General features: G+C 41.8%; 1 protein-coding gene across 1 annotated transcript in view; it reads left to right on the top strand.

Moving 5' to 3' along the window:
- LOC115774118 (exostosin-1) overlaps positions 1 to 21,142 on the top strand; it is a 287,477-nt gene extending 266,335 nt beyond the window's left edge. The window contains exons 10-12 of the mRNA XM_030721203.1: positions 9,367 to 9,527; positions 15,276 to 15,447; positions 20,785 to 21,142. Coding sequence (XP_030577063.1) covers positions 9,367 to 9,527; positions 15,276 to 15,447; positions 20,785 to 20,973 — 522 coding nt within the window. The 3' untranslated portion in view covers positions 20,974 to 21,142. The remainder of the gene's footprint in view (positions 1 to 9,366; positions 9,528 to 15,275; positions 15,448 to 20,784) is intronic.
- The last annotated feature ends 1,338 nt before the right edge of the window (positions 21,143 to 22,480 follow it).

Raw genomic sequence — 22,480 nt, 5'->3', positions numbered from 1 at the left:
GTCACCAACGCTCTGCTGGCTCAATAGCTGCAGAACACCAAACCTCCTCTGGCCTTAACATCAGCACAAAAGCTGCACTGGCAGCCTTGGATGCCTTGTGGTATGGGTTTCCATGGCAAAGCTGCTCCTGTACTATAGGTGGAAATGTGTAGGTGGCCCAGTACCTTTGTCAATATAGTGTACAAAAGCAAAGTACAGTAGTCTTGAGAGGTCATTTCACGGCAGCTTGAGAAGACATCTTCAAATATTTAAAGCAGGAACATTCAGAAAACAGCTTCACCTGTTTTGACACCACAGGTAAGTGTAGATCCTGTTTGTTTCCGTGTGTTTCTAAATTTGGTTTAAAGCTCACTTCAAGCTGCAGTACATTTAGCTCTCAGGGCCACTGTAGAAAAGGGTTTGACAATGAGGACTAATCAATGGCTTTGGTAAAAGTAATGCAAACTCAAGTAACCTTGCCTGGGGTTCTTAATATGCAAACTTTCCCAAATTCAATAAACTATTTTTGTGAAAGATCTCAAAAACTGTTAAGCAAGTTGGCAAAAGAACAGGAATACACAACTTGTGCTTGTAGGCATATAAATGAGCACTTAAATAATAAAATTCCGACATAAATACACTTGGACACAACTGCAAAACAATAGAGGTTAAAGAAGTTAAGCGTTTATCACTGAGTGAAAGCCCGCCTCTGATAGTTTTTCTTTTTTTATGGTTTTATGGTAGTGGTGGTAAAAGGTGATGACATCTTAACACATTATTGATCCTCTCTGATATGAAATAGTCTGCTTACGCAGAGTCATGAATACCATTCATTATAAATGAATTGCCTCACTCTGCCAAACAGTGCAATGGCCACTGAACTTAAGGTGGAAAATGTGCCTTGACTTTAAAGGACGATTCCAGCTGCATTACATGAAATCCAACTAAGCAGGGTGAGTAGGAAATCTGGCATAGCAGCAGAATCCAACAACAGACTGAAAACAAAGCAGAGTTCTGATTACAGACATCAGCGTTTTACCGCAATCTGAGGATCCACAAGATCTCGTCTTAATTAAATTACTGTGGGAACGTGTTGCGTGAGGATGGACACTATTAATCTGTGTTCTTGTAATTTAAGTTAACTTTGTTGAAAAGTGAACAAAAACTCTGAATTAAGAAAGGAAAGAAAAGCAGAGGAGATGAGAGGAGTAATGTGAGTGGGGTAGAAAAGCTCAAGAAAAGGCAGGTTAGAGAAACAGGACAAAAAGTAAAATGAAAGAGGTGTGTAAAAAAAAATTTGCAGAGGGAAAAGAAAGAGGAAAGCTCTGAAAATCAAAGCTAGAACAAATAAGGAAATGCTGGCAAAGCAGATTGAATAGTGTTCAATGAAAAAACAAAGTGCTCTCACAGAGCCGGGAGTTTTACGAGAGCCATTACCTTCGTGTCTGTATCATTACACTGTCAAAACACAGAGCTCTTCTTTGATTAAAGTCTCACTTGTTACTTAAAAACAAGGATGAGAAACGGTTTTTGTTCTTGTTTTTACACACACATCTGTTTTAGAGCAAATTAGAAACCAGTGAATTGTGTGAAGCTTTGTGCTTCGTCAAGGGAGGAAATAATGTTTATAATCCACCTTTTCTAAACATTGTAGCAGAGTTAGTGAGCCTGGTGGGGCTCACTAAAACCACTGAAATAAAAAAATTGCAGAGACACACCTATTTAGCCATACCAACATGGATTTAAACTTAAAGGTAAATTCAACCATTCAGCCTGCATTTGTACATGAGGTCTGATATGTTTTCTTACCAATAAAAAGGTGATTGAACAGCATTTTATGCTTGATTGATATCCTTTCATACGTTTACCTTCCTAACAAGGGGAGACACTACAGGTGAAAAAGTTCATAAATGTCATGGGGAAACTCCCCCCAAGTGATTACTTACACTAAAGCAATATATATTTTTTGTATTACAGGTTTCCTTAAACTTAACTTTCAAATGTGCTAATTAGGCCTTATCTATCTATCTGTGCAAAAGTCTTAAGCCAGTCCACATTTCTTTCAATTTTGCTGGAAAAATGGGAAATAGGCTCAGCAATTTATTGAAACATGCAAACATGCAGGAAATGCAGCATATAAGGCAAAAACAGGGTTTGTACAACTCTAAGAAGCTTGATAATGAATATTTGGTATTGCCACATTTATTCTTCAACAGCTTTCTTGTAATTGCGTTAAGCAGTCTTCAGGAATAGTTCTCCAGGCTTCTTCAAGGACATTCAAAGCTCTTCTTTGGATGTTGGCTGTCTTTTGTTCTGTTCTCTATCAGAATCAGAATCAGAATCAGAAGGTTTTTATTGCCATATGGGTGAACAGGTTCACAGCATTAGGAAATTGCTGCGGTACTTCGTGCTTACAGAAAAAAAACAAATAAGTATAAAAACTATAAGACAATATACAAGTATACAATTGCAAATATACAGAGATATTAGAGCTATAACTATAGCACAATATTACAAAATTACAAAATATACAGTGCAGAGACTAATTAAAAGATAAAAGAATGTAGACTATATTCCACTAATATGTACATCAGTGCAATCAGACAGGTGCATAGACATAGGGTCATCAGCGTTTGTGGAGGGTGGTGGTAACAGTCTTAGGGTAACTGTTCATGAGTCCAACAGCAGAGGGGAAGAAACTGTTCTTATGGCGGGAGGTTCTGGTCCGTATGGACCGTAGCCTCCTGCCTGAGGGGAGAGGGTCAAAAAGTCTGTGCCCAGGGTGAGAGTGGTCGGCTGTGATCCGACCTGCACGCCCCAGTGTCCTGGAGGTGTACAGGTCCTGGAGAGATGGGAGGTTACAGCCAATCACCTTCTCAGCAGAGTGCACAACGCGCTGTAGTCTCTGTTTGTCCCTAGTGGTGGCTCCAGCGTACCACACAGTGATGGAGGAGGTGAGGATGGACTCAATGATGGCAGTATAGAACTGCACCATGGTCCTTGCTGGCAAGTTGAATTTCTTCAACTGCCGCAGGAAGTACATCCTCTGCTGGGCCTTTTTGACAACAGAGGTGATGGTGGGCTCCCACTTGAGGTCCTGGGTGATGGTAGTTCCCAGGAAGCGAAAAGAGTCCACTGTGGTGATGGGGGTGTCAGTCAGGATGATGGAGGGTAGAGGGGCTGTGTGCTTCCTAAAGTCCACTATAATCTCCACTGTCTTCTGGGCGTTCAGTACCAGGTTATTGTGGCTGCACCAGGACAGGATGATCTATCAGGATGATCGAACACTGCTTCAGTAATGTTGAGGTCCAGGCTTTGGGGAGGCCAATCCATGACTCATAGTGTTCCATTGCGTGTCTTTCCAGGGATGCTTTTACTGCATTAGCTCTGTTTTTTGTGATCACTGTCATGCTGAAAAATGCAGCCACTGCCAATCAAATGCTTTCCAGATGGTTTTGCATGGTGGACAAAAATCTGATGGTACTTTTCTTTATTCATAACTCCATCAATTTTGCCAAAATTCCTGACATCACTGACGTCCACTCTGTGTTTTACAGATCTCTGTAGACACTCGCTGCTTTTTGCAGTGAACTTGTGAAGCACTTTGGTCAATTCTGTTGCTTTTCAGTGTGCTATATAAATAAAATTGACATTGACATTTAACTGCTTTCCTGACCTCCTCCATACATATTGATGACGATTTGAAGAAATGGTGCCACTAATTTTCAGTCCAGTTCTTGAGTAATTTGGCTTTTCTCCCCATTTCCTTCGCTCATTTCTGCCAAGGCCTCATTTCAGATGAAGCTTTGGCAAACAGTAGATGGACCAACTGAAGGGCCAGATACATCTCTCGTGTCCTGTGTCAGGTCTTTGCTGGATTTTTTTTTTCTTATTTCTTACGGGCTTGACTCTCAGATACTGCTCATCTGCTGTAGATAGTGCTTTAGGCCTGTCACTTCTTATTTTGTTCTCCACTTGTCCAGTTTCCTCAATTTTATTTAAGGACACAATACACACATTACTGAGATATGCCAAGTTTTTGTCTAATAATTCTTTGGGAATCCCCTTGTTGGTGCAAAATACAATTTTATGTCTGTGGAATTTGGCATTTTTGTAGATTCAACTAAAGAAATGTGAAACAATGATGTGTTTTTGTAACAGACTGCTAGTACAGTGCCTAAAGATACACTTTAAAATTGATTCTTTGCTGTTGCCTGTTATGAGTAGAAACAATACTGGTTCATCCCTTGAATTAGGTATCTTTTTATGTTTGAAAGACCACAAATACTGTCAAAACTAAATTTTAAATTTGCCATGTTTTTAGGGTTAAAACTTTCTAGACACTAGTGATGGGCATTCCAAAGTTTGCACTGCTTTCAGAACTTTCCATCCATCTTTGGATTTGCAGTTTCTTCTGGTTGTGCAGTAGCAAATAAACTCTCTATGAAAGTATTTCTGGTCCTGTAGCAGGTCATTTTAATGTGTTCTTATTCTATTTTTTCTCTTTAATGGTGGCTGGCAAACAGCTTTAGTTGCATTACTGCAGCCTTCTAGTGGTAGTAGTTCATTACATACCACCGGGCGGTGGTAAATAGAAGGAACACTTAAACACTTAGTTTATTAAACACAATAAACACAAAAAACTTTTTAAGGTAATTTAATGACTATTTAAATATTTGTATTAAATCCATCCATTTTACGTATAAATCTGGCTCTGAATGATACATGAACAAACCCCTGTAAAAGCCTTCATAATATAAAAAGGAATAAAGGGGAGATGTGTAAATATGCTGTATGTAAATGCTGCTTAAGTGGGGATTTCTGGCTCAGAAAACCAACCTTTATTTTATTCAGATATATTGAAAAATTCTTTAAATTTGCCTGCAGTGTCTCACCATTGAGACAGATATATACAAGTATAGGTATGCAAGTTTCCTTGCTTTTCAGGCAGCAATATAGTCAGAAGCAGCTCATCTGCGATGCTAAATTAGTGCTCCTGCTTTAAGAGCCATTACAAGTAGCTGCCTTGTTTCTTTCTCTGCAGATCTTCAGCGAATGAAAGATGCAATCCATAATAGATTGTGAGGCCCAATGAGCCCTAGAGATCCAATATATCTTTAAACTCTGAGATGTTTTATTGATCGGAGCAAGTCAATGTTCACCTTTTCTACGCAAACGGGATCGCAATTACACTTTATAGCACCACAATTTGTGGCACAGCAATATGAGCAAGTTTCTACAACTAAACTTTTATGAGCACACGGCTTGTTTTATGAAACGAGAGAAGGGAGAAAATGTCAGGGGGAGAACGAGTGAATAAGGGAGGAAGTGGAGTGAATCTTTGCTGTGCTTACTAACCCATAGCTCTAATTGCCCTTTTAACATGGTGAGGAGCTTTATTGAAAGGAGATGAAATATGTCAATTCACAAAAAAATGTGCAAGAGAGAGCATTACACTTTTAATAAGACTTTTCATATTACAATACCTCAGCAGAAGAATGGTTGTGCCAATTTCATAATTGCATTGTTTCAGCTCATTAAATGTATGATTATTCCATGAAGAGAGATTAGAGAAGAGAATACGACCTGACAAAGCTTTTGTCTCTCATTGGGCAGCCAAGCATGCTGCTGAATTATGCCCTTTGGAAGACATCTTCTATATGGTAGATATGGAAATTGTGCTACAACAGCAGTGGCAGAATTTTGATCCTCTTCTCATTTAAAGGTTGTCTCCAGGTTTGAGCATGTTTCAGAGCATTTATCATTTTCATCAGTATTCAGAGTTTTCAGTGCACACTTATACAAATCATAAATTCATAGAAAATATAATGAATTGACCTCTATTGCTTTCTCATTTCATTTAGGGTACTTTCTCCCATAAAGTTCATATTTCTTACCTATTGATTGATTGGATGACTTGAAAGTGTCATTGCATCCACTTTGAGCCAGGGGGCTCAAAGTGGATGCAATGTTATGTTAGATATTGGTGTGGGAACAGTGTGGGAAATCGTTCAGCTTCAAGTGTTTTCTATAGGCTCTGTGTTTGTTTATCACTAAATATAAACCTGTGAATGAGAAATTTAAGAGTGTGCATAGAGGTTTCTACAGTTAGGAAAAACGTGCAACTATTAAGGTGTGCACATGAATGCACTCAACATTGAGAACACAATGAAATACAAGCTGACAGTAAGAAACTGAAGTCACAAACTAAAGTTGCACATAGACACACAGATTTGTGTGTAGTACTCACTTAAGTTAGGGGACCTTTTGGAACTGTTGTGGTAATGGCTGTGATAAACTATGTCTTTCATAGTTAATTCATATTTTTTTTCCATTAACTCGAGTATCCCCCCTCACATCCTCCTTTGGCTTTTCTCACCCATCTTCCAAATTACTTCAGCTGTTATTTAGGTCACTAGGGAAAAACATGTATTCCCCAACTGATTGGTGAGTAGTTGCTGGAGGTTAGTGAGTAAAACTGGTGGTGAGCGTTTGCAGCCAGCTGGGCAGCTTCATACAAACTACAGGCAACTGTGGCAATTGGCAATTTTGGTGCAACATCGTACACCCGTCATCAACCAATAGGGACAGCAAGCAACTTCCAGCCACCACTTGCAACTGATCAGGGATGAGCCAAGGTTTGCCAGACAGTCACCACCCAGTCTCCAGGCCTGTGTGACTGGAGCTTTAACCTTTTACCATTTAGACACTTCTTGAAAAAATAATAATAATCTGAAGCACAGTCTCCGTCCACCTTAACTGTCTTTTCAACCGAGGAAGCTTGGTATGGTCTGCATGCGGGGATACAATATAAACCCTTACTTTGAAGAGAGTATGTCTTAATTATGACTAGTACTCATAAGCACCTGCATTTTTAATATTTAGTATTAAGTGTTTAGAGCTTCAGCTCAAGCCTGTATGTAGAAGTAATAATAAGTTTATTTGTATAGCACTTAGGAGACTGTGGTGCTGGCATGCAGCACTGAATGCCAAATGCTTAACCTTTACAGTCTACAGAAGAACCTTTAACCAATCAATGAAAGAAACTTTAGAGAACACTTTTGGAATCATCCAGACGAGACGTAACCTCACAGCGCTGAGACTACTTGGTGAGAACAGCTATAATCCAAAAATGTTCCAAAATACAAAACTGCTGTAGCTGCCTCTAGCCCCAACGTGGACCTTAAAACCCAGCTGGCTATCTTGGATCACACTGAGACTGCTGGTAAAACTTCATCAAAGCCACAGCACTCCAAAGCAGCTGGATACAAGATCAGTTCACAACACATTTTCCAGAGTTTTACCATCCTGAAATCAGGTGGAGCTTGACAGTGAAAGCACTGCAGTGGCATTGCTTCATGGGGAGCAAAATAAATAAATACATTTAAAAAACAGACTAAAACGACATTTTTTTTCAAAAGTCGAAGCATTGAAAATGAACACTGAGGGGTGATAGGGGCTCTAAAATGGGATGCAAGTCCTTTTCATCTTATAACACTGGACGTGTTAAACCCAAATGTCAGGAGAGATTTGTAGCAGATCTATTGCTGGATTGACCCTCGACTTTTCAGATCAATTTTAGCTTTGTAGAATCCATCAGTATGAATTACACACACACACACACACACACACACACACACACACACACACACACACACACACACACACACACACACACACACACACACACACACACAGAGTTGTGTTTCCATCAGTTCGAAGGACATTACATTGTCTTGGAAACATAAACGCCACCCTTACCATAAACTTTAATGACCCTTTAAATTTAACTAGACTTGCGAACACACACACACAAACACACACAAACACACGCACACGCTGACTGTGTTCAACATTCAAGGCTCCTTAGAAATTTTGAGTCATATTAAACCATAATTAAGACAGACAGAATGTAACCTCTCTCTCTCACAGACACACCCATTAAGACGTCTGCCACATGAACACTTTTTCATACATATACACAAACTCAGCTAACTAGTCTGTACATGAGGAACTATGCTTTGAATGACTTTCTCTCAGCTTAGATCAGATGCTTTACAGTAATTGCGCATGCAATTCATCACATCCACCTTTGGTGCACCCCTCTCCAACTTTCAGTTCCTCTACTGTGCTTTACTAGTAATTAATTTTGTCTGTGTCGAGGAGGTATAGGTGTGGGGGTGTGTGTGTCTAACAAAGTATTTCATTATGTGCCAAGCCCCTTATTCTCTGGTGTGTCTGCCTGTTTGTCTCAGTGGTGTTCTGAAATTCAAAAGAGGGTCTTTGTCAGGTAGCTCCATCTTCTTCAAGGGCACCAGCTGCCAGCTGCTTTATTGTGAAGTAGGCAGTCTATGAGGGAAATGGAGCAGGAGACATTCAAAGCTGGTACCTGCTTGAAAGATGTGCAAGACCAGCAACCTGTTTCCACTCCAGGGTGTCGATGCTCAAAGCCGCTAGTATCTTGGTGATGCACACATGGTGTCCTTCGACATTGCCACCTTGACTTGCTGGTTGCAACAGTCCTGATGGAAATGGCAACAAAGCCCAAGAAAAAAAAGTTAGGAGGGATGGTGGTGGTGTAAACACAAGACTGTTAACCAGTCGACCACAGTTCATGTCCCATCAGGAGATTTGTACTTTGCACTAAAATAGAGAGAAGTCAATGAGATGCACTGCATCATATGTACACATGTAACGTTCCTTACTTTCCTCATGATATATACCCAGCACACCCTCCCAAATGAAATTGCAAAATATCCCATTTCTCTCCTTGCATTGCTACCTGCTGTTATGAAGCCTCCACTACCCCAAAATCCACCCATACAGTATATATTTGACAACGGCACTTCAACAGCACCCCTTCTACTGTAGATACTTGTATTTACTATAAAACTGTTTTAAAAAAGATTAAAAATGAGTGAAAATTAAACCTCACTTCACCACGCCAGAGGAAATTATTATGAATTAGGTCAGCACTGCCAGGTTCAGAATATGAATAACAGTTGTCTAAGACAAGTGAGTCTACTCTGATATTTAAATGACATTTTAAAGTGAAGTGCTTCAACTGGAATGAAAACAGTGTGAAGTGGCCTCTAAAATATTCTTTGTGAAGGTGTGAAGTTTGGAAGACAGCCTCGTTGGTTTGGCTGGCTAAATGCCATTTGACAGGTGTTTTTGAATTCCCACACTGCATATATTCTGAATAAGCTGTATCACACTGCTTTACACTGCTTTGTGCTTTTCTTCCCTTCACCTTTTCTCTTTCTACTTTCCCCTCTCCTTCTCTTTTTTCTTTCTTTTTTTTTTAATTTCCTCTGCGTATTTTATCTGCCTTTTTGGCCACACTTTCTGGCCATCTATTCCGCATTTTCTTTCCTTCCTTTCCAGGTGGATTTTGCCTTCACTGTATGGCAAAGTTTTCCAGAGCGTATTGTTGGTTATCCAGCAAGGAGCCACTACTGGGATAGTTCCAGATCACGCTGGGGCTATACTTCAAAGTGGACTAACGAGTACTCCATGGTCCTTACAGGAGCAGCTTTTTATCACAGGTACAAACCCACATGATTTTCTGCTTGTCAGTGAAGCACCGCATGTGTTGTATTGAAATGGTTGGAAGAAGAGCAGCACGGAAAGTCGGCACACAGCATCTTCAGTGTTGCAGATGCTGTGCCAGAGCATGAAGGTGAAGTTATCAATTTACTGGTCAATCTGCCTTCCCAGCACCCACCTATACCTACAAGCTGTGGTTAGTGATTTAAAGAATAAGATCACGGATGCAAGCGGTGGAAATGAGCTCTCTCTGAAGAGTGTCTGGGCTCATTCTCTTAGATAGGATAGGGTGAGGAGGTCATTCGGGAGCAGTAGAGGAACTGCTCCTGCACGTTGAAAGAAGCTCAGCTGAGGTGGCAAAAATTTCTAAACATCTTTCTTGAGGTTGTTTGAGAGCAGCCATAATTTTATTCTCGCTACCACTGGATAACTGCAGCCTCTCATACTATACCCCAAAATATCTCAAAGATATTACTGAGTTTTGATCTGCTGATTGTGGGGCCTGTATATAGGGCCAAAACCTCCTGTCAGTACATGGTGGACTTAAGAGTATCTCCAATGGTGGTTTGTACCCAAATCACATCAGTTCTGACAGGGAATAATTATATTCCCATAGTTTAAATCCACAATAAAAATAGAGCTTTGATTGAGAGAAGGAAATCTCTAAGTGGTTGTAGTGATCTGCCCTTTTCTGCATTTCAAAATGTAACAGCCTGCAGCCCTGACGTGTTGATTTGTTTTTCTTCTTGTGTTGTGTTGGAAAGCACCTTCATATTTTATAGTATATATGAAAAAATCATATAGAAGATGCACCAAGAAAAGTTGGAGGTATAAATCAAGATTTTCTTTTAAAGTTCTGTACACACACAAGCATAGCTACATGTGTCAAGGTTCAGTCGTGTAGCAGGCAGGAGTTGGACCCACAATACAGGACTTGGAGAACGAGAGATAACTTAAAGCAGTTTTATTGCTGAACTTTTGACAAGAGTTCAGCAATAAAGCCTTGAGGCAACTGTTTGTTGTGATTTGGTGCTATATATATATATAATATAAATAAATTTAAATGAACTGAACTGAATCAAAGATACAAAATATGGAGGTCAAGGACAGGTAATCCAAAACTATAACTCTTCTTGGAGAGAACACAAGGAGGGACACAGGCATGAGGGAGAATGTGACAAAGCACAAAGGAAAACAGACAAATACAAACAGAGGGATGATGCTCAGGTTGCACAGGACTCACAGCCGACTGCTGATGGCTGGGGCGGCAGGGCACACATCTGTCTCTCCTGATGACTGGGTGCTCAGTCTCTGGGGAGGTCCCGGATGGAGCAACAGTTTCAAAAGAGTCCAGTTCAGAAGCACAAAAATAAATCTTTAAGAAAGCCAGCTCACATGCATAGTTAACAGTCTCTGATAGAGCAAGCAGGAAAACAAATTATTTCTGGAAGGACCGGGTCAGCATCAGATACAGTCTCTAGTGCAGGGGTGGGCAAATTTTTTGGCTCTGGGGCCACATTGACTTTTTGAAATTTGACAGAAGGGCTGGGCCAGCACCACATGCATAAATATCAAACATAAACCTAAAAAGGCATTACAGTGTTAATACTTAGATTTACTTTTAGTGGGAACAGTGTTGTTTTTGCCAGTGCATCGAAGTCTGGTGTTAGTTTTGTTGCAGCAATTCTCAGAATAGATCTGAGGTGTTCATCACTCAACTAGGACCTGTGGGGTGCTGTTCACACACATATGTAGAGACAAACAACACCAGCATCCTCTGTGCCATCTTCTGGATGGTTGGAAATTTGGCTGCGCTTAATGAAGCATAAAACTTATCCCGTTTAAGAGAGTTGAACTTCTTCTTTAAGACGTTGTCACATTGGAGACAATCATCTCCAACTGCAACTCCTGTGGCGCCATTTCAGGGTCATGTGTGAAGGGACAAGACACCAGCTGAAGCAATTTTTCCAAAATTGACGATGTTTTTTTTTTTTTTTTTTAGCCTGTCATGTCTGGCATCTTTCACAATCGGAATGATGATCCGAATGCACTGATGTACCAAACATATTTGCTTTGACAAGAACAGCTCTATATGTTTCCTATAGGCTCTTCTTGTTAATGTTTGCAATTTTATTTTTATTTATTTATCTTTTTATTTAGTTATTCATGCCAAGTCTGACAGGCAACAAGGAAGGGGCAAGAACAAGAGGTGGGGGGGAGAAAAGGATGAAAGGAGATAGAAAAAAAAAAAAAAAAAAAAAAAAATTAAAAGGGGTTGATATACTCACACACACACACACACACACACACACACACACATCCATACACACACCCATATGCACCTACATACACACACACACACACACACACAAGTTTATTGTTTGTAGTAATGTGTGTGTATGCGCCTTTGTCATGCAATGTATTCGATAATGAGGGCGAGAAACTGCAACCATGCCCCCCGCGATCCAGAGGCAGATAGGGAAGGACCCAGGGGACCCAGGCCATCCACAGCACAGAAGCTCAGAAGACTTGGGGCCACACATCCCGATGGCAACCGCGTACACTCCCCAGAAGAGGAAGGAGGGAGGCTACAGACGGAACCCCCACAATCCAGGGGCTAGAGTCCAGAGAGCCAGAGACGACGGGCAGCCCACCCCCCCCCGGCAGGCCGGCACCCCCAGCACGAGCCAGGCACGCGGCCCCCGAGGCCCCAAGCGCCCGAGAGCAGCCCGACACCCGGCAGAGCCCCCCCACGCGCCAAAGAGGCCCAAGCCACCCCCAGGCCACGGCCGCCAAGGGAGCAGGCCAAAACCATGCCGAGACATCCGGCCACACACCCCGGGACCCACGGGCACCCACACCCCAGGGGCGGCAGCGACGACCAGTGGGGAGCAGCGTGGAGCGGTAGGGAGGGGTAACTCCCACCCTCCGTGTCCCACAGGTGCCAAGGCTTGGCAAGCCACCAACCCAGGCCCAGCTGTCCACACACACACACTCTCACAAGCATGCACGTACACACACACACACACGTACCAGTCGTTCCCTCATGTACACACACGCACATACACACGCACGCACATTCGCATGCACCAGTCACACACTCATGCATACGCACATGTAACATACATGGACACCTAATGTGGGAGAGCGGGTACCAGCACCAAGCCAGCGGCAACCCAGGGAAGCAGCCAACCCAGCCCCGAACAATGAGCCAGTCCCCATCCCAGGCGGGGTGTATGGAACTGGGGTGTGAGGAGACCCGCCCGCCCCCTCCCCCCACTCAGCGTGTTGGGGGGGTGATGTGAATGTATGTACTGAGAAGAATGTGTATGGCTGTGTGAAAACTACAGTGATGATGTTAAGGGGCCTCTTTCAACAAGTGTGGGGAAATAAGCGAATGACTTGTTGGTGACATTGACAGCAACATTGACATTTGCTTTGAGAATAAAGTTAGCTAGCGGGGCACCACGGTAGCGTGGTGGTTAGCACTGCTGCCTCACAGCTAGAAGATCTGGGTTTGAATCCACCTTGGCCCGGGCCTTTCTGTGTGGAATTTTCATGTTCTCTGTACGTTTGCATGAGTTTTCTCCAGGTACTCCTGTTTCCTCCCGTGTTCCAAAGATGTGGGGTTAGGTTAATTGGTGGTATGAGTGTGAATGGTTGTCTGTCTCTCTGTGTTAGTGACAGGCTGGCGACCTGTACAGGGTGTACCCTGCCTCTTGCCCTGTGACAGCTAGGATGGGCTCCAGCTCCCCTGCCTATCCTACTGTATACAGGATAAGCAGAAAAGAAAGGATGGAAGCTTGGTTTTGAGGGCTCTGACATTTGTGTACATTTGATGCACAAACTCGTCTTTCCCTTGAAGCTTCACGTTCAGCTCATTCATGTGTGTCAGTATGTCCACAGCAAAAGCTACATCACAAAGCCAATCTGTGTCACTCAGCACAGGAAAATTGCCAGCGTTCTCAAGTAGCTCCAAAAATGAGATAATCTCCTGTTTGAGCTCTCACACTCGTTGACATACTTTCCACAGCGGACATTAGCGTGGCAAAGCAAGTCCTGGTGATCAGCATCAGTTTCTTCAATAAACTTAATAAACTGACGATGCTGAAGTCTGTTTACTCGAATAAAGTTAACTAGTTTTTCAACTGGCTTCACTACGTGGTGAAGCTGCAGTACAAATTTACACAGTGCTTCTTGGTGGATTAGTCAGTGTAGGAAAATTACCTCCTGCTCCAGGTTGTCCTCTTTCACCCTCTCCTGGATTCTTTTGATGTTTTTTTTTTCCAGTCAAATTTGGTGATCAATCTGTGGTAATGTTGGCAATAATACTCCAAGGTAGTTTGTGCCTCTTGATGACCCCCTGACACGCTGTCATACAAATGCACCTGTAATGCCTGGTGGAATGTCAGGCATTACAGGACAAAGTCAAATGAATGCAGTCATAATTATGATATGATTTGATTTGGGCAGTTCTGTACCAACAGTCCGGGTGTGGCCCATGGGCCGTAGTTTGCCCACCCCTGGTCTATGCAAATAGCCAGGCACAATGTAAATGTAATGCTATATTTTCTGTTTTATCCACTGATTAAAATGCTGGCTAATGTGTAAGCACTCATTAAAAGCAATTATGTAAAGATATAAAGTGTCAAATCTTTTGTCACGGTGCGTGAAAGCTGACCGTGTGGCGTGTGTGGAAGGTGAAGACCCAAATGCAGGACTCAGAGGCAGGCAGTTGCGAATAAACAAAAATTGAGCCTTTATTGCGGCTGAGAACATGAACTAATGAACAAAGCAAAGGAGACAAGGAAGAAAAACTAAACACAGAAGACAAAAGACAAAGACTGACAAAGTAAAACAGTACACAACTAAACACAGACTTGATACAGGGGGCAGGCATTATAAGAGTGAACATAAACACAAAGAGGGAGGAAGAAACTAAGCAACAGCAACTGAAAGCATGATTAAATTTACTTAAATGGAAAAAGTTCAAAAACCAAAACCAGGGATCACAAATGAAAACAGCTAATCTTCAAAAGTCCATAAAACTTAAAAACACTGGGTCAGAGACCCAGGACCATGACACCTTTAACTGTAGTCCAGCTTCTCTTTTAGTGCTGCTGGCAGTTTGTCTGATGGTGCAGATGTCCTGCATAACCCGCCGTTCCATCAGCTTCCCAGAAATACTTATTCATTCTCCAAGATGCAAACTACATTAAAATTCATCTTGGGATAAATAAATCGGATGATATAATCTTTGTCCACCTCTGATATATTATAACGTGATTGTCAAAAATGCAATGCTAGGACTGAAATAAAAAACTGGTAAACTCAAGTATTAAGCAGAGTGGTAAAGTGAATGGAGAAGAGTGATGCTCTCCAAAGGGATTAAAGGCATCTTGTCATGCAGATAAACAGCTCTCTCACTGTTCTATTGTTAGGACACTCAGTGCACCTCTTCTTCAGTTATTTTTGTTATTTAGACTCTCAAATGCAAATGTGAGGTAGAAAAATGAGCCAGAAGGACCAGTATAAAGTGTCTGTGCATGTGTGTGTGTGTGTGTGTGTGTGTGTGTGTGTAAGAGCGAGGGATGGCAGACCTTGTCAGGGAGGTAACCACTGACAATGATCTAGTGCTCCCATGCTGCTGAGAGTGCAATATAGCAACCATACAGAATAGAATAACAGCTTTTAAAATAAAAAATACACACACACATCCTCATCTACCCTTTTCCTTTATGCATCAGGTATTACCACTACTTGTTCACTCACTACATACCGGCCAGCCTGCTGACAATGGTGGACCACATGGCTAATTGTGAAGACATCCTGATGAACTTCCTTGTTTCAGCTGTGACCAAGCAACCTCCAATCAAAGTCACACAGAAGAAGCAGTATAAGGAAACCATGATGACCCAGGTTGGATAAAGTTTTACTCTTATAGATACACTTGGATGGTATGCTTATTCACAGCCCTCCATACAATGTATCCACATTCTACGCATTAAAGTGCTCATCTCTGCCACAGACAGGCTCAAATTTTTTATTCTACATGTCTATCATTGTTTTTGATATTTCCCTGTCATGCTTTCATGTATACAGAGGCCAAGTCAAAAAATTCCCCCTCTTCTACCTGAACTTGTCAGAGGCAGGTCTCTCTGCTTTTTGAATGGCATTTTACTTTAGAAAAAATGTTTGTCATCTCAGTAAAAGTGGTCATTATTAACACAATGGTGTGCAATGTTCAGTCTACAGACAGGTGTTTACTCCACACCTTAGCATGTCCCTTCCCCCAATGATAGTCTGTAAAAGCTTTGTGAAGTGCAGCGTATTATTTTGTAGATGCATACAATAACTCTGAATCATTGTTTAGCATTCTTAAGGTTAAAGAAAGTAAGACTGAATTTCTCAACGCCAGTTCTGTAATATGTACTGGCTCTTTCCTGATTGTTTCTCTCCAACTTGCGTCACAGCTCAAGTTTTGTGAGATTTCAGATCAACAGCATGACTTCTATGGCATGTTAGGCCCCAGGTACACAAGCCTAGAGACCAGTCAGCAACCACCTGGCAACCACCAGCCACTAGAGGAAAATTAATATTCCCTGACTGGTTAGTGCGATTGCTGGGTGTCTGTGAAATGGATTGCTAAAGTCCCAGTCAGAGAGGCCTACAGACTGGTCAGGGGACCTCTGGCAATTACCGGTCACTGTCAGCTGTTGGGGTTGGGGCAGTTGCTGGCAATTTCTAAACATCGTTGGTTGCAGAAAGGGTGCTGCACCAAAAACGTCCACGTGATTGCTCTGGTATCTAGCAGACTACTGCAGTAGTCACTAGTTTGTACTGACTTGTTGCAAGCATTTGCAGACAAATTGGTGTCTCCCATGTAAACTGCAGATAACAACAGTAATCTGCTTGGTGCAGCACCATCTTTGTGACTGATTTCACCCAGCGGCAGCCTGCGATCACTCACCAGTCAGTTGGGGATTACACATTTTTCCCTAGCAACCAGATGTTTCCAGGGCATTCTTTATCCCTGAGAGACTGCAGCCTTAAGTAAAAATCGGAGCCTTCCAGTGGCAAAAACAAATACTTTTACTTTGAAGTGGAAAAATGTGCAAGGCAATTGGAGTGGTGCTCCTTCGCATTTATGAGTTACATCATTCCATCTCAACATGGAATGCAATCAATTGCAAGTTTTATTTGGACCATGAAAGAGGGGGGGGGGGGGGGGGGGGGTTTAAAATGCTGGAAGAGGTGCTGGTCTTGAAGAGCTAAGAAAGAAAGCCAATAATCCTGCATCCAAACCAGAAAAAACAAGTCAAATCTAGGCCAAGTAGCCATCATTTCTTTGTAGACATTTTATAATTAGTCACTTGTGCCTTACGTACTTGTGTGTAATCAAGCGGTTACATTTAATAAATCTGCACTGATCCAAAACTATAGTGCCTTCCGAGCCTCCTCGTTAAAGTCCCCTTTTGGGATAATTTCAGTGTTTGTTAACAAAATCCAAAATGTATTTCCTTCCTCATGAAACATTTGCAAATGGTACTGTTGGAGTAGTTTGGATCTATTAACATTGTTAGGATCCACCTGACACATGGTGCCAGCTGATAGTCTTATTTTGTCCTTTCACATTTCGTTGTCTCTTTTCTCTGTCTTATCATGGGGACTTTAACTTACAATATAAAGCACCTTGAGGTGACTGTTGTCGTGATTTGGTGCTATATAAATAAAAGTGAACTGAATTGAATTGCTTTGCACATTATTGCCACCTCCTGCTGATCGGTGGAAAAATATGAGGGAGACAGCAGGAATGTGCAAGCAGAGCATGAGAGAAACCAAATGGAGGCTCCTTTTAAATTATTGCTCATGACACTGCTGGTCAAAAAAAATTTGACAGCAGCCATACTGTTTAAATATGGTGAAGATGCTGAATGTTTATGCAGTACGGCCCTTTTTAAGAATAGAGAAGGTAGTAAGAGAGCGTTGGATGAAAAATGGTAGAAAAGTTTTAGCCCGCATACGGCTCTGACCTCTTTGGGAGATCCCTGTATGCGTGTGTGTGTGTGTGTGTGTGTGTGTGTGTGTGTGTGTGTGTGTGTGTGTGTGTGTGTGTGTGTGTGTGTTCATGGGGCCAGCCCTTTGTCAGGTTCTGATTGATGGTGTGACCACAGGCAGGACGATGACTCAGCAGTATGGACGCAGTGATTAATGTCTTAATTGTGAAAGCAGCACGACAAACCTAGATTTACTCCCCCCTAACCCCTCCTTCCCCCACTCGCTCTCTCATTCTTTCTTTTCTGAGTGCACCCCCCCACCCTCCACCCCCACTTCCTCAATCTCACCCATGATTTGTTGCTTTGCTTCAAGCAACAGCAGATAGACATTTACCATGGAGAAAGTGGAAGGACCTGACATCTTTTGGGAAACCTTGATCAGAATTTTTAATGAATTAACATTTTTAAGCTGTTTTATTTTACAATTCATTTTGTATTTTAGGGCCAATCTTCAGCCATTTCTGTTACCCTCTACCTGATCCTCAACTCCTCCTTCTCCAGCTCATCTCCTACTAGCCACCCAGATGATCACACCATAGCCCTTTCATCCACTGTTCAACTAATATAATGGGGTATAATGAGGTGGCAAAGGTGGAAATTTTCAGGAGATGATGGCATCTTGGAGTTGTCCACAAGTTACTCAGGATGGAATATTCACTCAGTAAATCTACCCACACTGCTTGCTGGCATCTCAAAATGTTGCTAATAGGCCACTTAACAGGTCAAACAGAAGGTCCCTTTATCATCTCACTATTAGCATCTCTTCACTGGCTTCGTGTCACATTTAGGAACCAGTTTAAAATTCTTAATCTTACCTACAGAGTATTTGGAGTATATCTCCTGGACAATCTTCCACAAGTTCACTCTTTAACTCAGTCACTCAGGTCAAACAATCCAAAATTACTGTTTGTTCACCCATCTAATTAAAGGATTGCTTCATTGATCAACAGGAAATTGTGGCGCATTTCCTGCTGGCCAGATTGAGATTACATCAGGAATTGGCTCTGAGCCCCTTCTTGTTGGCGATGGTGATGGACCGGTTGGCAGTTGAGGTCAGGCAGGAGTCTCCATGCACTACGATGTTTGCAGATGACATTGTGATTGGTAGTCAGGTGGAAGAAAGAGGTGGAGGTTTGCTTTGGAGAGAAAAGGAATGAAAGCCAATAGAAGCAAGACAGAATACACATGTGTGATGTGACGGAGACAGGTGTTACAGTGAAGATTCAAAGAGTAGAGATGGTGAAGGTGGATGAGTTTATTATCTGGGGTCAACCATTCAAAGCAACAAGTGCACAAGAGTGGTGAAGAAGAGAGTGCAGGCAGGTGACAAAATGTTTCTCCCACTAAAAAAGCTACATCTACATGAACAGAATCAGCTTTCTGGGGTTTCCTTGCTGGCTTGCTGAGCATGTATCAAGACAAATGAAAGGCAAGGTTTACAAGGTGGTAGTGAGGCCTTCTGTGATGTACGGTTTGGAGATGGTGGCACTGACAAAAAGAAAGTAGTTGGACTGGAGGTGGCCGGATTAGAAATGAGTATATCAGCGGTACAGCTCAAATTGAGTGGTTTGGAGACAAGGTCAGAGAGGCACGGTTGAGATGGTGATGACATGCAGAGGAGGGATGGTGGATATACTGGACAAAGGATGTTGAAGATGGAGCTGCCAGGCAGGAAGAAAGGAGGAAGACCTCAGAGAAGTTTCAGGGATGTAGTGAAGCAGGACATGCAGAGGGTTGGTGTGACAGAGGAGGATGCTAAGGACAGAGTGAGATGGAGGCGGATGATCTCCTGGGGCTACCCTTCAAAGCAGCAGCTGAAAGAAAAAAAGAAGAAAACAACCCATCTAAGAACACATGGTGATCAAGTTTTTGACACACACCTGACTTGTGGAACATACTACCTGTGCCTCTGAGGTTTCCTGATTCTGTGGAGTCTTAAAAGTCAGCCAGAAGTTCAGTTTCAAGTAACTCTACTTCTAATCAGTAACACCTAGTCATGTGAATCTTTTTGTTCACTTGGAGCTAAATAATGTCATGATAAATGTAGTGCTTTAAGTCCAGGATAGAACATAAGAGCTGCACAGAGCCGCTCACAGCCTCATAACACACACACACACACACATACGTGCATCACCACCACCACTACTACCCCACCAATGGTCATTGGTGGTGGAAACAATCACAGATTTTAGAGACCTAAAGTGAAAACAGAACGTCTAAGAAAGAAAACCAAAATGAAAATCCATTTGATGGATTTGTTGCAGTGATGAAAGTTTTAAAAAAAAATGCAACTTTAGAACAGAGTCTTTCTGAACAATACATCATGTGGTTCTTATCTATGTCTAGATAAGGACAAAAGATTGCCTCAAGTTAAATGTCACAGCTTGATGAAAGAGGTAAATTCATAGGCAAGTCAATGGGGCATGGATAGTACAGACATGCCTGCACAGCTGTAAAGAAAGGAGTGAAGGTTTTTATACAACAGAGATTACAGTTTAAAAGATGGAAAAAATACTTCCGAACAGAATCTCTAGGGATTTAATGGAAATGGTCAAACCTAATAAGCCAATTTCATTTTTGTCAAGTATCCCTGCTTGTAAATTTTCACAGGAAATCCGGCATTGTTTAAATTTGTTATAATGACAAAGGCATCAACTTCTTTATAGCAAGTATTGTGATGGAGATTGATTTGTCTCTGAATGTTAAACCCATGGACACATTTCAGAAAGATAATTGAAAGAAATACTGTTTGAAAGATTGAAAAGAGACGGAGATATAGAAACGGGCTAGGTTGGATATGACATCACACCTCTCTGTTAAATTTAATGCTTGATGAGCTGGTGATTGCTTATGTTTTTTGTTTTTTTTCTCAAAGTTTCTAACAGAATGTTTCACCTTTTCCAGCTGTTCCAACAACTCCCGCTCTGCCATCTGGCCATCTCAGCACAGATTCCCTGCACTAATGTATCATTGAAATCCCAGTGAAAATCGACCCACTCGTACACTGGTGTCTCCAACCCTGTTGGGCTGGATTGCACTGTACTTTAAATAAAAGTTTTCATTTGTCTTTTCTTTTTGCTGATTATGGCCTTTGTTATTATATTATTACCTGCTGCAGAGTCGTGTTGATTCCTTTCTTTTCCCATTTACACTAACACACTCATCTTTTCCTTCTCTGTCTCGATTTTCCCACACAAAGGGCTCCAAGGTGTCATCTCGTTGGGCCGACCCAGACCACTTTGCCCAGCGACAGAGTTGCATGAACGCCTTCAGCCACTGGCTAGGTTTCATGCCCTTAGTGCACTCCCAGATGAGGTTGGACCCGGTGTTGTTCAGAGACCAGGTTTCCATTCTGAGGAAGAAATACAGGGACATTGAGAGGCTGTGAACACACAAGGACGCACGCCAAATCACAGCAGAGGGGCAGGAGAGGTGTGTGTGATATTCGGCTTCCTGTTCAAGAGGAGAATACACACACTATACTGAATGACTGTTTATGAGGCTATAAAGGAAAATTCACACATGCAGTGGACATAAAAGTGATAAAACACTGAGGTACATGCAAGAACTTTAAAAGCAAATTTCTGTGAAAAAACAGCTTCTGTATGTGTGGTTGATTACAGCAAGCAACTGTGCGTAGCTGCCATCTGTGACAACGCACATAAATATGAATGCATGGAAACACATGCAACAAAGACTTGGACACTTTCAAGCTGACCACTGATGTGTGTATGTGTTGCATGGTTTAAACAAGACAATTGGACTGCGTTTTAAAAGATCAAATGTGTCTACAGTGGAAGTGGATAAACGGCTAAAGAGATATGAGTTACAGGTTGCATTCATGGGTGAAAAATTAAAGGACACACTCATGACAGTGTTGCTTACAGTATGTACAGTAAAGACTGCGTGGACACAAGGAAGAAGCTCTACTTTCTGGTCACATAACAGTTGGTGCCCCCAAAACACCCAGAGGCGATGGTAATACGCCTCTTGTATATTATTGTAGATTTGCAGCAGCAGTTCCTGTCTGTATGAAGCAAATAAAAAAATAAAATAAAGAGCTGTTATGTTATAAGGAGAGAAGGTGTGGCTGAACTCTATTTCTTTCTTCCACTCACTGTAAGAAAATTACATCCTTCTTTGATTACTTTCCAGTTTGAATTTGTACTTTTCTAAGTTGATTTATGACCACAAAATTTTTCCTCTTCTGCCTGCTTTCCGTACACATGTATAATGGGGGAAATAATTATTTGATCCCTTGTTGAATTTGTAAGTTATTTACATTTATACATTTAGACTAATTTTGTCGTAGTTTTCATTTTTTTTTAAATTGATTTGCATGTCGCTGAACAAAAGAGCTGTCAAAAGGCATCAGGGCCAAGACATTACACCTGTACAAGGCTGAGGGCCATGGCCTCAGTTGTAGAGGTGCTAATTCTCATACCCAGTGCTTCACACTTAGCTGCAAACCACTCCAGTGCAAGCTGGAAGCCACCATCTGATAACGCCAGCAAGACCACATCATCCACAGAAGATGAGATTTTGAGGCCACAAAGGCGGAACTTTTCCAGCACTTGGATATGCTTGGATAAGCAAACTGATAAAGTGTGCTTAATGCCATGAAGAAAGAAATGAGAACATCAGAAAAGATCAACATTAGGCATCTGACTACATTAACAAATGTCAAATGTTTAGTCAAATGATTAGTAGTGACACGTTAGCCTCACTATAGTGGTTAGATTGCAGTTTTCATGAAAGAGTTGCTACAGATAATGAAGCCACAAAAGCATTTGAGTGGATGAAAGATTCCCATCACTTTGCTTTGGCCACAGCTGGTTTTAATGCACAAGTTAATTGAATTACATACAGTATGTTTTCACTATCAGAGAACAGTG

The sequence above is a fragment of the Archocentrus centrarchus genome, chromosome 24, assembly GCF_007364275.1.
Source record: "Archocentrus centrarchus isolate MPI-CPG fArcCen1 chromosome 24, fArcCen1, whole genome shotgun sequence".
Lineage (NCBI taxonomy): Eukaryota > Metazoa > Chordata > Actinopteri > Cichliformes > Cichlidae > Archocentrus > Archocentrus centrarchus.
Note: the sequence above shows the minus strand (reverse complement) of the source record. Positions and strands in the feature narration are given on the sequence as shown.